Below are 13,297 nucleotides of genomic sequence, written 5' to 3'. Positions count from 1 at the left end.
AAAAGCCATTCATAAACATATAGAGGGGCAAGGGCTGGGAATTTAGCCCAGCAGCATAAGCAACTGCATGGCAAGCGTGAGGTTTGATCCCGGTACCAAAAACAAAAGACAGGGTCAATATCATCTGCCATCAGGGAAATGCAAATCAAAACCACAATGAACCGTATCACTTTTTGCGCCTTAAGAACGACACTGAAGGGGCTGGGGATTTAGCTCAGCTGCATATGCCCTGCCTTGCAAGCCTGTGGTCATGAGTTCGATCCCTGGTACCGGTAAAAATACAAAAAAAAAAAAAAGTTTATTAAAAAAAAGAAAGACACTGAAACTACTCCTGGTGGATGTGGAAAACAATGAAGTCACACTGGAAAACAATTTGGCAGCTCATCAAAAGTTAAACAGAGACATACCATATGACCCAGCAACTAACTTCTCTTTCTCTTTCTCTCTCTCTGGGTGAAATTTTTAAAACATCCAGTCTAACAGGAAATGAAAAAAAATGTCTACAAAAATATTCTTATTTCAATGTTCAGAGCTGTACCATTAATCAAAGCAGCGCTATAAATTATAGCCAAAATCCTGGCCATAGCAACACACACCTATAATCCCAGCAGTCAGGAGGCTAAGGCAAGATTGTGAGTTCAAAGCCAGTGTACATAGTGAGATTCTGTCTTAAAAAATAAAATGCACCAATGAAAGTCAAAAGTATAAACAACGTAAACATCCATCAGCTATTGCTTAATGGGTAAACAAAATGTGATGCCATCCACACAATGAAAAATTTCTTGGCAATAAAAAGGAATGAAGGGCTAACATATATGCAGGGACACACATAAATCTTCAGTATCAGGCTAAGTGAAAGCAGCCAGTCATTCCATTCATACGAAATGTTTAGAAAAGGAAAATTTCTAGAGGTAGCAAACGTAGATCAGTGGTTGCCTAAACACAGGGTGCTTATGAGACTATGGGAGTCACTATTATAGAACATAGGATTTCTCTTTTTTCTTTCTTGCTTTCTTTCTTTCTTTCTTTCTTTTTTTTTGGGGGGGGTGTGGGGGATCAAACCCAGGGCCTTATGCATACATGGTGAGAGCTCTAGCACTGAGCCACACCCCCAGCACTTCTTTTTAGAAGTGAAAATGTTTTAAAAGCTGTGGTGATAGCTACATAACTGAAAAAACACTGAATGGTACACTTTCAATGGCTGAATCCTATCATATATGAATTATATATGAATTATATTTCAAAGAAGCTATTATGTAAGTTAAAGAACCCAGACATGAAAGGCCACACAGTATACAGTTCTATTTATCTAAATGTCCACAATAAGCAAATCAAAGGAAACAGAAAGGGGTTAATTAACTGGGGATGGACTGCTGATGGTGTGGGATTTCTTTGGCAGTATCAAAAATGTTCTGTTGATCACAGCAAAACTTCCTGCACACACCAGAAACCAATAAGGTTTGACTAGAAGGTTAATTTTAAGGTACATGACTTATATTTTAGGTTTTTTTGTTTTGCTGTGTAATTTAAACTGGCCTTGAACTCACTGTGTAGTCCATTCTGGCCTCAAACTCATGGTGATCCTCCTGTCTCAGCTTCCCGAGTAGCTAGGATTACAGGCATGTACCATTGTGACTGGCCCAAATTTTCTTTTCATCTTCTACTTTTATAACAAGGGCTCTTGTATAGATTTTTTTTTTTAAGGTCACTTTCTACTTAAAGATATTCAAACATTTTCAAGTAATCTATATGCTGAGATCATGACTAAGTTACTATGTGTATATGTATATACACACACAGACATACTGTTTTGGTTTGGTTAATTTTGGGGGATTTTTTGGTTTGTTTTTGTTTGTTTTGAGATAGGGTCTAGCAGTTCAGGGTGGTCTTGAACACATTACAGAGCCCAGACTGGCTTTGAATTCACCATGATCCTCCTGCTTAGTCCTCCTGCATGAGTGCTAGAATTACAGAGGAACCTTGCAGGCTGTTAAGTCACCATGTTTAAACATCAACCATATATATGTGTATATAGTCTTACACTATTGTTTAAATCAATTTAAATGCAATTTTAGAAAAAAATCCTTTTTTAAAAAAACCTCTTCTAGCCCCTTTTAGGTACAGGCTGATATTTGGGCAGCAGATTTAATACACCAAGCCAAATGAGGGAAAACAATCTTATATCATTTTTTAAAAAAACAGCCAACATGAAAATCTTTTGAGACTAGACTGCTGAGCTAGAACATTTGAGACAACTTCTGCCATCTCAAACTAGCAACAAAATCTTTAGAAAACGAATCTACATTCTCCTAGGAGAATGTGACACCATATTTCAGCATCCTGAACTGAGAGAAAAGGGGGAAATGTATATTATTTTAGCACAAGACAACAGATTATAAAATAAAAACCCTCAGGTACCCCTATGCCATAGAATATCATTTCTGGAAAAATGTTTAGCTCAGCTTTCCATATATCTGCATCTGACATCAACTGCACTTGTAAGAGAGGAAAGAAACAAGTCTTATAACATGGGACAATAATAGAAGTTGCCCTTGTCATTGGCTTCTTTTGCCTTGTGTAGCAGATACCCCCAAGTCATCTTCTAAAAAAGCCGGGATAACTATCATAGAGCAGACACAATAGTGTGGCATGCGTTTGTTTGTTTGTTTGTTTGTTTTGGTAGGTACCAGGGATTAAACTCATGACCTTGTACTTGCCAGGCAGGCACTTATGCCACTGAGCTAAATCCCCAGCCCCTGTTGCATGCTTTTTCATCAAGAACTTTTACATGCTACTAAAATTTTACATTATTTTTTGACTTCATAAAATTCAATCAGAGGATAGAATAACCACTGCTTCTCCTGGATATTTTTGGCATTACAAATAATTGCTATCTACACAAACAATGTATACTAAGTAAACTTCATACGCAAAGTTTTGTCTCCTTCTGATTTCTCCCTCGATGAAATGGTTATAATGAAAATGACAGATAACACAGATGCTATTCCATATGAGAAAAAAAAAAAAAAGAAAATGACAGATAACAATAAGCACTGATAAGGTCAGAGAAACTCTGGTTTCTTCCTACATTGCTGGTGGCATGTGAACTGGTGCAGCCCAACTGTCTATCACTACTGAACATACAAAATGTGGGGTGGGGATATAGCTCAATGGCACAGTGCCTGCCTGGCAAGCGCAAAGCCCTGAGTTTAATTTCTGGTACCCACCAAAAAACAAAAAACAAAAAAACCAAATCCAAAACACATACACAATGTAGTATTGATACACACTTCAACTTGGATAAACACTGAAAGCATTATGCTATGTGAAAGAAGCGAGTTACAAAAGACCACAGATTATGTGATTCCAATTATATGAATTGTTCAGAATGGGTCATCTATAGGGTCAGAAAGTTGATGAGTTATTTTCTAGTGCAGGGCTGGGAGAGATGGGGAACAAGGCTAATGCATTTGGAGATCTTCTCCTGCAAGGGGTTAAAAATATTCTAAACTTGACTGTGTTGTTGGTTATACACTGAAAAACAAATAATGAACTGTATGTTTTACATGCCATCCTTGCACAGGGCCATGCTAATCTCTGTACTGTTCTAATTTTAGTATATGTAATGCCAAAGTGAGCACATGAACCACACTTTAAATGGGTGGAATGTATGGCATGTGCACCATGTCTCAATAAATTGGTAAAATAAAACTATGAAAAAATAAGATTTTTCTCACATCTACTTAGTAAATATTTAAAATACACAGTTTGGTGAAGGAGGTGTCTAAATTCTGGTAATGTCCTATTTTCTGATTTGGGCAGTAGGTCAAAAGTGAATTTTTTTGTGGTAATCACTGGTGTATTCCTTTGTATACACATATATGCTATGTTGGTGATGGTGCAGGTTATAAACACACTTGTACTTCATTATCAACAAAGTTAAGTTGATAAATTGCAGTTAATACAGTAATCAATAAAAGCCATATGCTTTGATTCTAAAGGTCTACATTCACACAAAAAAATACATTCAAAAATCTTTACTGTAGCCTTGTTTATAATAGAAAAGGTGTGGGAAAACGCTGAATGTCCATCAACTAGGGACTACACAAATGACGGGCAGACACATCATATTTAAGCAACAAGCAGATCTACATCCACTGAAATGAAATTATCCTCATGCTAGGGTTACATGAAAAGAATAAAGTAGCAGAGAGCACACTGGTTATTGGTATGCCACTGTGTGTAGGGAGAAAATAAACGGAGGTGAGGTGGAATTGGGGGCATTTACACATGCAAAAACGCACACACAGAGCAACAGAACATCTCTAGAAAGATGTACAAGAAACTAGTAATCACAACTGCTCCTGAGAAGGAGACAATGGAAAACTGGGAAACACACATTTTACTTGGTATTTTTAAAAATAGGTGGTTACATATGTTGGATGTGATAGCATAGACCAGTACTCCCAGCACTCAGGAGGCCAAGGCAGGAGGATCCCTGTGAGTTAAGAGGCCTGGGCTACAAAGTGAGTTCAAGGCCAGCCTAAACTGCATAATGAAAACTTGTCTCAAAAAAAAAAAAAAAAAAAAAAAAAATTAAAAACAAGAAAAAACTATGTTGCTATTAAACGGGTGAATGCCACTGAGTTTCCAAAATTTAAAATCAGAAATGTTTGCCATAAATTCTAAAAATTCTTTCTTTTACTTTAACACTTAACTATTCAAACTATTAATGTATTAATAATGATAGAAGCAAGAGTAAATAGCTACTTACATCAACGCCTCCAAACAAATCAAAAATATATGTATTTGGGTAAGTAGTTTCTTGAGTAAGTTTCCTATCTTCAGTAACAAATGCCATAGCCTCCATGGAGAGAAGAGGAGAAATTTCCTTTAAAAAAATGTACAGAGACATTTTGTTTTAGAATTCAATACAGACCAGACACTAAAATATCAGTTTGTATTTTACTCACAACTGAATCCGTATGAGAAGAAAACAGCCCAATGAAGCACATATCCTACCACCCAGGCCCCTTTAGAGTCCTTTTCTACACTGAATCTGGTACCACCTGCCTCAGAATGTGGCAGAGAGACACTACACCACTTCCAGCACACAAGTCTTAAGGCCTGGTAGAGTCGGCCTCTGCCATGCTAGAATCCAACAGTTCCATTCTAAGAAGCCCAACACGGCCCCTGTGGAAGCCACAGGAAGGAGAACTGGGACCATGACTGATGCCATGGCCAGTCTCCAGCTGACCGCCTGCACCAACCTACCTGTCATGTGAATGAGGCCATTTAACATCTTAGAGGTCTCGATACTTCGCTCAAAACTGCAGGAAGCAGAACCACTCAATGAACCAGGAATTGTGAGATAAATGGTGGTTGCTCCTTTAAGCTACTGAATTTTGTAGTAATAACCAAATCTCTACTCAAATTGACCTTCTGGAGGAACTCTTCCTTGATCTCCCCAGCTCAAATGCAATCTGATGTTCTATCCAGCAAAGCAATCAGTAAGTCATTTGCGATGGTTAACACTTTCAGCACACATTTAGCATTGCTATTTTGTATCTATCTGAAACCTTTCTTCCCCCCTCTAGATTAAATACTCTTGATAAAAAGGCTAGAATAGATGTCTTGAGGTAGGTCTCAAGACAACAAGTATTTGAAACTGTAGACACAGGAAGGCAATTCTCTTTTTTTTTTTTTTTTTTTTTTTTTTTTATTTAAAGAAAAGGAAACAAAAGAATACATGGAGATTTTAAAAAAGGGTAGAAATGATACAAACTTACAGAAAAACAAACGGTAAGAAATTGCTGGTTGATAAGTTACACATTGTCATCTTAGAAGTAGCTGTTCATGTTATGAAATTAAAGCATTTAGAATGACATTCATAAAGTGACACTACAAACCCTTCTGCTCTATGATCGAACAAGAGCTCAGTAACATGGTTATCAGTCCTACACATTTGTTTTACTTCTCAAAGAGGGTAAGATTAAACATATCAAAACAGAACATAGCAGTTAAAAAAACAATTTAAAGAAATACAGATTTCATAGGAAGCCCACTGGAGATCTTGATTGTCTATCTAACTGTCTCTAGTTTTTTACAAATAGTTGTCTCCATCTTCATCCACCTTATATACTTAGTGTATATTATAGAACTAATCAAATCATTGAAGACTTTTTAGGTCCTCAAGTACCAAATTAGGGAAGACAATAGTAACTACCAACTCATCTCTCCTACTCTTTGTGATAGCTGTCCCCATCTCTACATATGCTGAAATTGAACTCAAGAAACCAGTCCAATGTCATTCTAATCAGCAAACATTAGTATTGCTAGAATTTCTATCATAATGCTACTAAATTAGCCTCGGGTTTCTTAGTGTCTCTTCCTCAGAGTATCTGTTCATTACATCTTACATTATATAATCTGTTCCCATAAATAATTAAAAAGAAAACAAAGAACCCATGTGTGAATTTCTACATATATATCTATCCTCTCTGTGTTATAGGGAATACCAAGTCATAGCAAGACAGCAAAACAATTTCCTAGAAAAACATGCAATGGATAAAACATTTAAGACCACAATATAGATGATCTTCCATAGTTACTATGTTTCCTCTTGTTATTTTCAATAGATTTGACCACCACACTGGCTTATTATAGTTAAATATAGTATCACCTATTTTTATAAAAACTTAACTTTGGCAGCATTGTAGGGTTTGGAAGCTGTTACTAATTAATACCAGTATGGATATTCTTTACAACTTGTCATCCTCAGAGTAGTTGCCTCTACTTTTAGGGTTGATACTGACAAGCATACCAATTTCAAATAAAATCAGCCATGGCCAACCCATAGTCTTACGATTCAGATTCAATTAAGATCAGTCATAGTAAGACAATGTAAGTATTATAGGATTTCAGTTTAAGTTAATAGGAAAGTAAGGATAGTTACCATGGTATAGCCTGCTATTTTTGGGTCAAGGTGTCTGTGTCCTCAAATCTGACATGAGCGGACAGACCAGAACAAATTAAATTCAATCTAAATATGGCACTAGGGCTACTGTGTCTTTTAAATCATTATACACCATTAGCAATGACCTCTGCTTTTTTTTTTTAAATATAGTTTCAGAGCTGTCTATACTAAAGACTAGCTTACCGTCCCTGCCTCATGTCTGCTACTCCACTTTTCTGCTATAATTTGTCCACCTTATTCCCTCATTCCATTGTCTGCCCCGTTCACTGAGGCCTCTCTGCCACTGTTGCTGGAATCCTGGTATCTCTTCCTCTCTTTCTCTATAATGTCCTTCAGCGCTCTCTGTAGGGTTGGATTGGTGGCCACGAACTCCCACAGTTCCTCCTTGTCTTGAAAGTATCTTATTTCTTCATTAATTTTTAGAGAGAGTTTTGATGGATATATGAACTTTGGTTGCATATTTTTTTCTTTCAGGACTTGGAATATTTCTCCCCACTCCCTTCTTGACTTAAGAGTTTGTGTTGATAAGTCTGCTGTTATTTTGATAGATTTCCCGTTATAGGTAACCTGCATCTTTTCTCTGGCTGCTTTTAATATTCTGTTTTTTTGGTGGATTTCTGGGATCTCGATTATTATATGTCTAGGCGTAGATCTGTTTTGGTTGTAGGTAGCTGGTGTTCTGTATGCTTCTTTTATCTGGATATCATTTCTTTTTGCTATATATGGGAAATTTTGCTTTAATATCTCTGTGAATATTTTTTGTATTTCATTTTTGGATGTTCCTGCTTCCTCACTCACATTCTTTATTCTTAGGTTATGTATCTTTTTGTCATCTTCCAGTTTTAGAATTGCTTCTTTCTGGTTCCTTGTTATTTTTAAGAGGCTTTTTCTTTCACGTTCATATGTCCTAAATCTCTCTTCAAGTTTCAGAAGGCTGTCTTTAGTTTCTGTCAAGGCATTTTGCCAATGTTCAATGGAGTTTTTAGTTTCCTGATATTCTCTTTGGATCTGTTTCATGTATTCTAGGTTACGCTTAAATTCTTCTTCAGATGCTTCTCTTTCTTTTCTGATTTCCTCAGTTCTTCCATCTGTGTTCTCTTGGGCGGGGCTTGTCATTTCTTTAATTAATCTCTTTATATCGTGCCTCACTTGGATCAGGAGTACAGCTTTAAATTCCTCTATGAGATCATGTAGGTACTTTTTAATTTCGGCTGATGCTGTGTCGAGTAGTGGATGGTTACTGTACTTGTTCTCTTCAGTGTTTAGTTCTCCTGGGCTTATTTTCTCCTGTTGGGCAGCTGGAGATTTTTTTTTTTTTTTTATCTCTTGTCATGTTTCTGGTTTCTTTCAGACTGTCCTGGAGTTCTCTGGCCCTCTCCGAATTGCTTAGGGCCTTTCAGAAGCATGCTGGCTTGAGTTTTTGCTGTCCTCCCCAATTTACTGTTATCTGGGGTAGACTGGGATGCAGGGGCGGTACAGGCTAGTCTCTAGCCTCTGTGCCAGTTAGTTCCTAAATTAGGCTGTACTTTCTGGTTGTCACTGAGTTGTGACTATTTTGTATCCGCTCATTGGGCCCCAAGCAGAGGCTTGGGTTAGCCCCAGTATCTCCTGCCAGTTCTGGAAGGCAATTCTCAAATTTTGGAGGGGGACAGAATCTTTTGTTTATGTGGAACAAGCTAATAAGAAAACAATATGGGGCTGGGGATTTAGCTCAGCGGCATAAGCACCTGCCTGGCAAGCAGGCGGTCGTGAGTTCGATCCCCGGTACTGGAAAAAAAAAGTAAAAAGAAAACAAACTACACAGTAAATCTTAAATAAACATTTGGTTATTTGCTGGATAAATAAAAAAATGATCACACATCAAGGACCGACAGATACTAATTTCTCTCTGCCTCGATTTTACTTCAACAACATATCTCAGAAATTTTGCAGTAATCAAATAAAATAATATAAATTTCTCTGGAAAATATTTTTAAATAAATGTAAGAGGCTATAATTATTTCTATCAATTAGACTGACAAGATCAAGAACATGAAAAGGCCTTCTCTTAAAATATAAGCTTAATCACTGTTACACAAAATGGCTTTTGTGATGCAATTATAAAATTTCACCTTTGAAGAATATTATATTATTTGGTTTTGTTATGACCAAACATACTTGCCCAGGTTATAACTACAATCAGAGCTGGGAGTTCAACTTGGCCCAAGCTGAAGTTTGAATAAAGTGACCCCAGAGCTACTGAATCAAAACTTCTTGGGGTCAAGCCCAGCACTCTGCTACACACTCAGGCTGCAGAACCACCTCAGCATTACATCCTTGCAGTCTTTTCACTCCTCTGCCAACCATCACACCTGCCCCTTCAAATCAGCAGTCACAGGGCCCCTCCCAGAAGCCTGCAGCAACATGAGTTCAAAACTGTCAGGCATGGTTACATGGCACATGCCTGTAATCTAGCTTGGACCACAAAGTGAGACCCTGACTCAAAAAAGCTCCTGTATAGCAGGCCTGGGGGCTTGGGTTTGATTCCCAAAACCAGGAGGGAAAAAGTGTCATCCAAATGCCAGAGTAGTGTGGACCACATGACGTAACCGTGAATAAAGCCTGGAAGGATACACGTAGGAAACCTATGGTGACCACCTCTTGATGGTGGGGCTACTGGTGACTTGATTTTCTTCTTGCACCTTTTCTGAACTTCTCAACGGCTCGCACAATTAAAACAGGCTATTAAAAAAAGCCGATAGTGATGTCACCTGGAGACTCTCAGGGCAGCTCCACTAAGGCCTCTAAGAATTACCTTGAGGATGTTTTGGCACTCAATGAAGTCACTGTGGAGGTGGCTGGTGGTGTACAGTTTAAGGAGCAACTGAGGAATTCCACTCCATTTGGACTGTTTGTCCCGTTCTGTCAAAAAAGCTTCAGGAAACTATGAATAAAAAAGAAAAGAATACTTTACTGGTGAAGAAAGATCTACTAGCAGGTATGGGTAGGGGGAAGTAGCTGACTCCCAAACACAACCAGGAAAATAACTCAAAATTCTCTTTTTAGAAATCTTCAAATAGCTGAGCATGGTGGGACAGGCTGCAATCCCAGGTCTCAGAAAGCTGAGGCAGGAGAACTATTGTGAGTTTGAGAGCAGCCTGGGCCACACAGTAGGATCAAGGCTAGTCTGCGCTGCACAGTGAGACCCTGACTGAAAAAAAAAAAAAACACAAAAACGAAAACAAAATATAGGAATCTTCAGTTACTTCCAAACAGCTTATGAAGAAACAGCCCACACTTCTTCCTACTAACATAACACCCTTCCTAGTCTAAGCCCTACTCCGGGTCTCATCTCTGCCCACTGGGCCGTCCACGCTCCACCTACACACAGCGGGTCCTCTCTGTGCCTCTCAGTGCACGTCCTTCCCGGCCTCAAATGCTATGCTTGCGGCCTGTCTCTTCTACCTAAAATGTCCTTTTTCCTTTACAATGCAAATCAGACAGCTGGAAATCTTCTTTGAGTGGCCTTCCCTACTAGCCTTTCTAAGAGATTGCTGACCCTTCCTCTGGGACTTTATGTATTGCATAATTTATCCTGTTGTAACATAATCAGTGGCCCATTTGAGCCCCTCCTCTGTTAGACCACACTACTTAAAAGTAGGCACTAAACTGTGTCCCCCTTCCCCATCCTCTATCTTGTTCTACCCCACAGTGCGTGGCACACACCAGAGACTCCGTAAATGTTGGAGAGATGAGCAACAGCAATATACTGGCAGGAACAGTAATCAATTATGACAATTTTCACTATTACTTCCTAATGAGGAAGTAACACTCATTATCAGGGACAAGATGTAAATTATTTCAACGCACCTGTCCCTCAGTCAGATCAAAAGCTTCTTGTAAAAGATGATACAGGACCACTGATCTTCAATAATGGTTTTTGCCAGGTATGGTGGTGATCTCAGTGCATGGGAAAGGCTGTGAGGCAGGAGGATTGCTATGAGTTTGAGGTCAGCCTGGACAACATAGTGAGTTGTACTAAATAGTGAGACCCTATCTCAAAAAACTAAAAACTAATAATAATAATAATATTTTGGCTCTATCCTGACATATCACTCCTACAATAATGACCAAATCACATTGTTCTTCTTAAATTCATTTACTTAGATTATAAAAATAAAGTTAATACGGGGGTGACATGAAACAATGAGATATTCAAAGGAATGATCATATTAGAGTAAAATGTAGGAAATTACTAACTACATCAAAAATGACTGAAGAATAGCAATTCAAAATTTTTCAAGCAAGCTCAAATCAGTGCAAGATTAAAAACAATGGAAATATATATTTCTTTGAAAGAAAAAGAAAAAAAGCAAATGTGGTTATAGGAACTACAAAAACAGTGCATTCGGAAAAATTTATAGTTGTAGCTATTAAAAATAGAAGAGAGATCAAAAATCAATAAACATCCAACCTAAAAAGATAGGAAAAAAAAGGGCGACACTAAATACAATCAACAAGAATGAAAAATTTTATAAAATTGTAGCAAAAATAAACAGAAAAATCAAACAAACCAAATGTTTTAAGGTGTTATGAAAAGATCAACAAAACAGACAAAGCATTAGTTACACTAATGCTTTTGTGGTTCAAACACTGACCAACTTCTAGAACAAAGTATTAAATTCAGAAATGAAAGACAGAATATTACTATCAACCTTACAAAAAAAGTATAATGGAATACTACAATCACCTGTTAACAGATTAGAAAATCTAAATAAAATGGATGAATTATTAGAAAGTACAACCTGTGAAAACAACTCAAGAGTAAACAAGATATCTGAATAGACATGTTTTTTTAAAAAAACAGATTGAATGGGTGCTTAAAATAAACAAAACCCCACAAAGAAAAGCCTGGGTACAGACAGATAACTTTACTGGCATATTCTTCCAAACATTTAAAGAACAATTAACACCAATACTTTGGACTTTTCCATAAAATAGGAGAGAACATTCCTAACTCATTCTGTGAGATCAGTATTATCTCTGTAACAAATCCAAAGATTTCACAGGAAAATGACAGCTCTCTTACCAAGATAGATTAAAAAATGCTCAGTAAAATATTACTAAACCAAATCTAGCACCACAGAAAAAAGGTTATACGTCATGAACATGCAAGATTTGTATCAGGAAGGCAAGGACAATTCACACATGAATATCAGGGTTGGGGATATATTTCAGTGGTAAAGTATTTGCTTAACAAGCATGAGGTCTGGGTTCAATCCTTGGTAAAACATACATATAATCATGCTTACATACAAATATATATGTAATATCACATAGCAACAGTTTGTAGAACAAAACCTTTATGATATATCGATAGATTTAAAAAAGGACAAAAATCAAATACATCTTTGCAGTTAAAACACTGGACAAACTAGGAATATAAGGGAACTTTTTCTACCTATTAAAGGGCAATTGCAAAAAAACCTACAACTAGTATAATACCTAATATAGACTACATGTTTTCCCATTAATATCAGGAAAAAACCAAAATGTCCACTTTCACTTTTATTTGAATAGAAATTTGAATTTAAACAATTAGAAAAGAAACAAAAAGCATCCAGGGTGGAAAGGAAGAAACAAAACTCTTTATTTGTAGGTAACATAATCTAGCATATCAATTCCTTTGTAATATCATTGAAAAGAATATTTACCAACTAGTGAAGCAAAAAGAATACAAGATTTATATAAGGAAACAAAATATTGTTAACGAAAGTCTAGGTAGTGGAAAGCTATCCCATGTTCATCACTAAAGTGGCAATACCTCTTTTGTCAAATATTTTTTGAGATAGGGTCTCACTGTGTTGCCCAGGTTAAACCTGAACTCATGATTTCCTGCCTCAGCCTCCTAAGTAACTGGGATTACAGATAAGTATCACCACAGCCAGCCACACTGATTCTTATTATTACTATTAGAGCGATACCCACTGCAGTGATTCAATTCCTATTATAATTCCAGCTGACCTCTTCACAGAAGCTGACAAGCTAATCCTCAGATTCATACAAAAAAGCAAGAGATCCAGGATAGGCAAAACTAACTCAAAGCTGAAAGAATCATGGTTCCTGATTTCTAAATTTACTATAAGGCTAAAATAATCAAGACTATATGGCCACTAACAGAAGAACATGAAGATTTCAAAATGCACCCTTATATTTATGGTCAGTTGATTTTTGACAAGACAGTAAAGATTGTTCAATGAGCAAAGTCTTTCCAACAAATGCTGCAAGGTTAGGGCAACAGGACATCTATAAACAAAATAAGAAACATTTTCCTTATATCAT

General features: G+C 37.1%; 1 protein-coding gene and 1 non-coding gene across 4 annotated transcripts in view; both read right to left on the bottom strand.

The window, feature by feature from the left end:
• The window catches only part of Trpc4ap (transient receptor potential cation channel subfamily C member 4 associated protein), a 77,065-nt gene that overhangs the window by 50,538 nt on the left and 13,230 nt on the right, over positions 1 to 13,297 (bottom strand). For 2 of the 3 annotated variants that reach the window (XM_013150261.3, XM_003467747.5), the window contains exons 2-3: positions 9,771 to 9,899; positions 4,775 to 4,891 (exon numbers count right to left, since the gene is read on the bottom strand). In XM_013150261.3, the coding sequence (XP_013005715.1) occupies positions 4,775 to 4,891; positions 9,771 to 9,899 (246 nt within the window). Of the gene's footprint in view, positions 1 to 4,774; positions 4,892 to 9,770; positions 9,900 to 10,825; positions 10,934 to 13,297 lie in introns of all 3 variants that reach the window. The other variant, XM_063248478.1, reaches the window with a different exon arrangement.
• LOC111756192 (U6 spliceosomal RNA) lies at positions 3,538 to 3,641 on the bottom strand. Its single transcript, XR_002790668.1, has one exon. It is a non-coding gene; the product is annotated as a U6 spliceosomal RNA (small nuclear RNA).

Source organism: Cavia porcellus, unplaced genomic scaffold (assembly GCF_034190915.1).
Source record: "Cavia porcellus strain 051 isolate PalLab524CR breed Dunkin Hartley unplaced genomic scaffold, mCavPor4.1 scaffold_5, whole genome shotgun sequence".
NCBI classification, from domain to species: Eukaryota; Metazoa; Chordata; class Mammalia; order Rodentia; family Caviidae; genus Cavia; species Cavia porcellus.
Note: the sequence above shows the minus strand (reverse complement) of the source record. Positions and strands in the feature narration are given on the sequence as shown.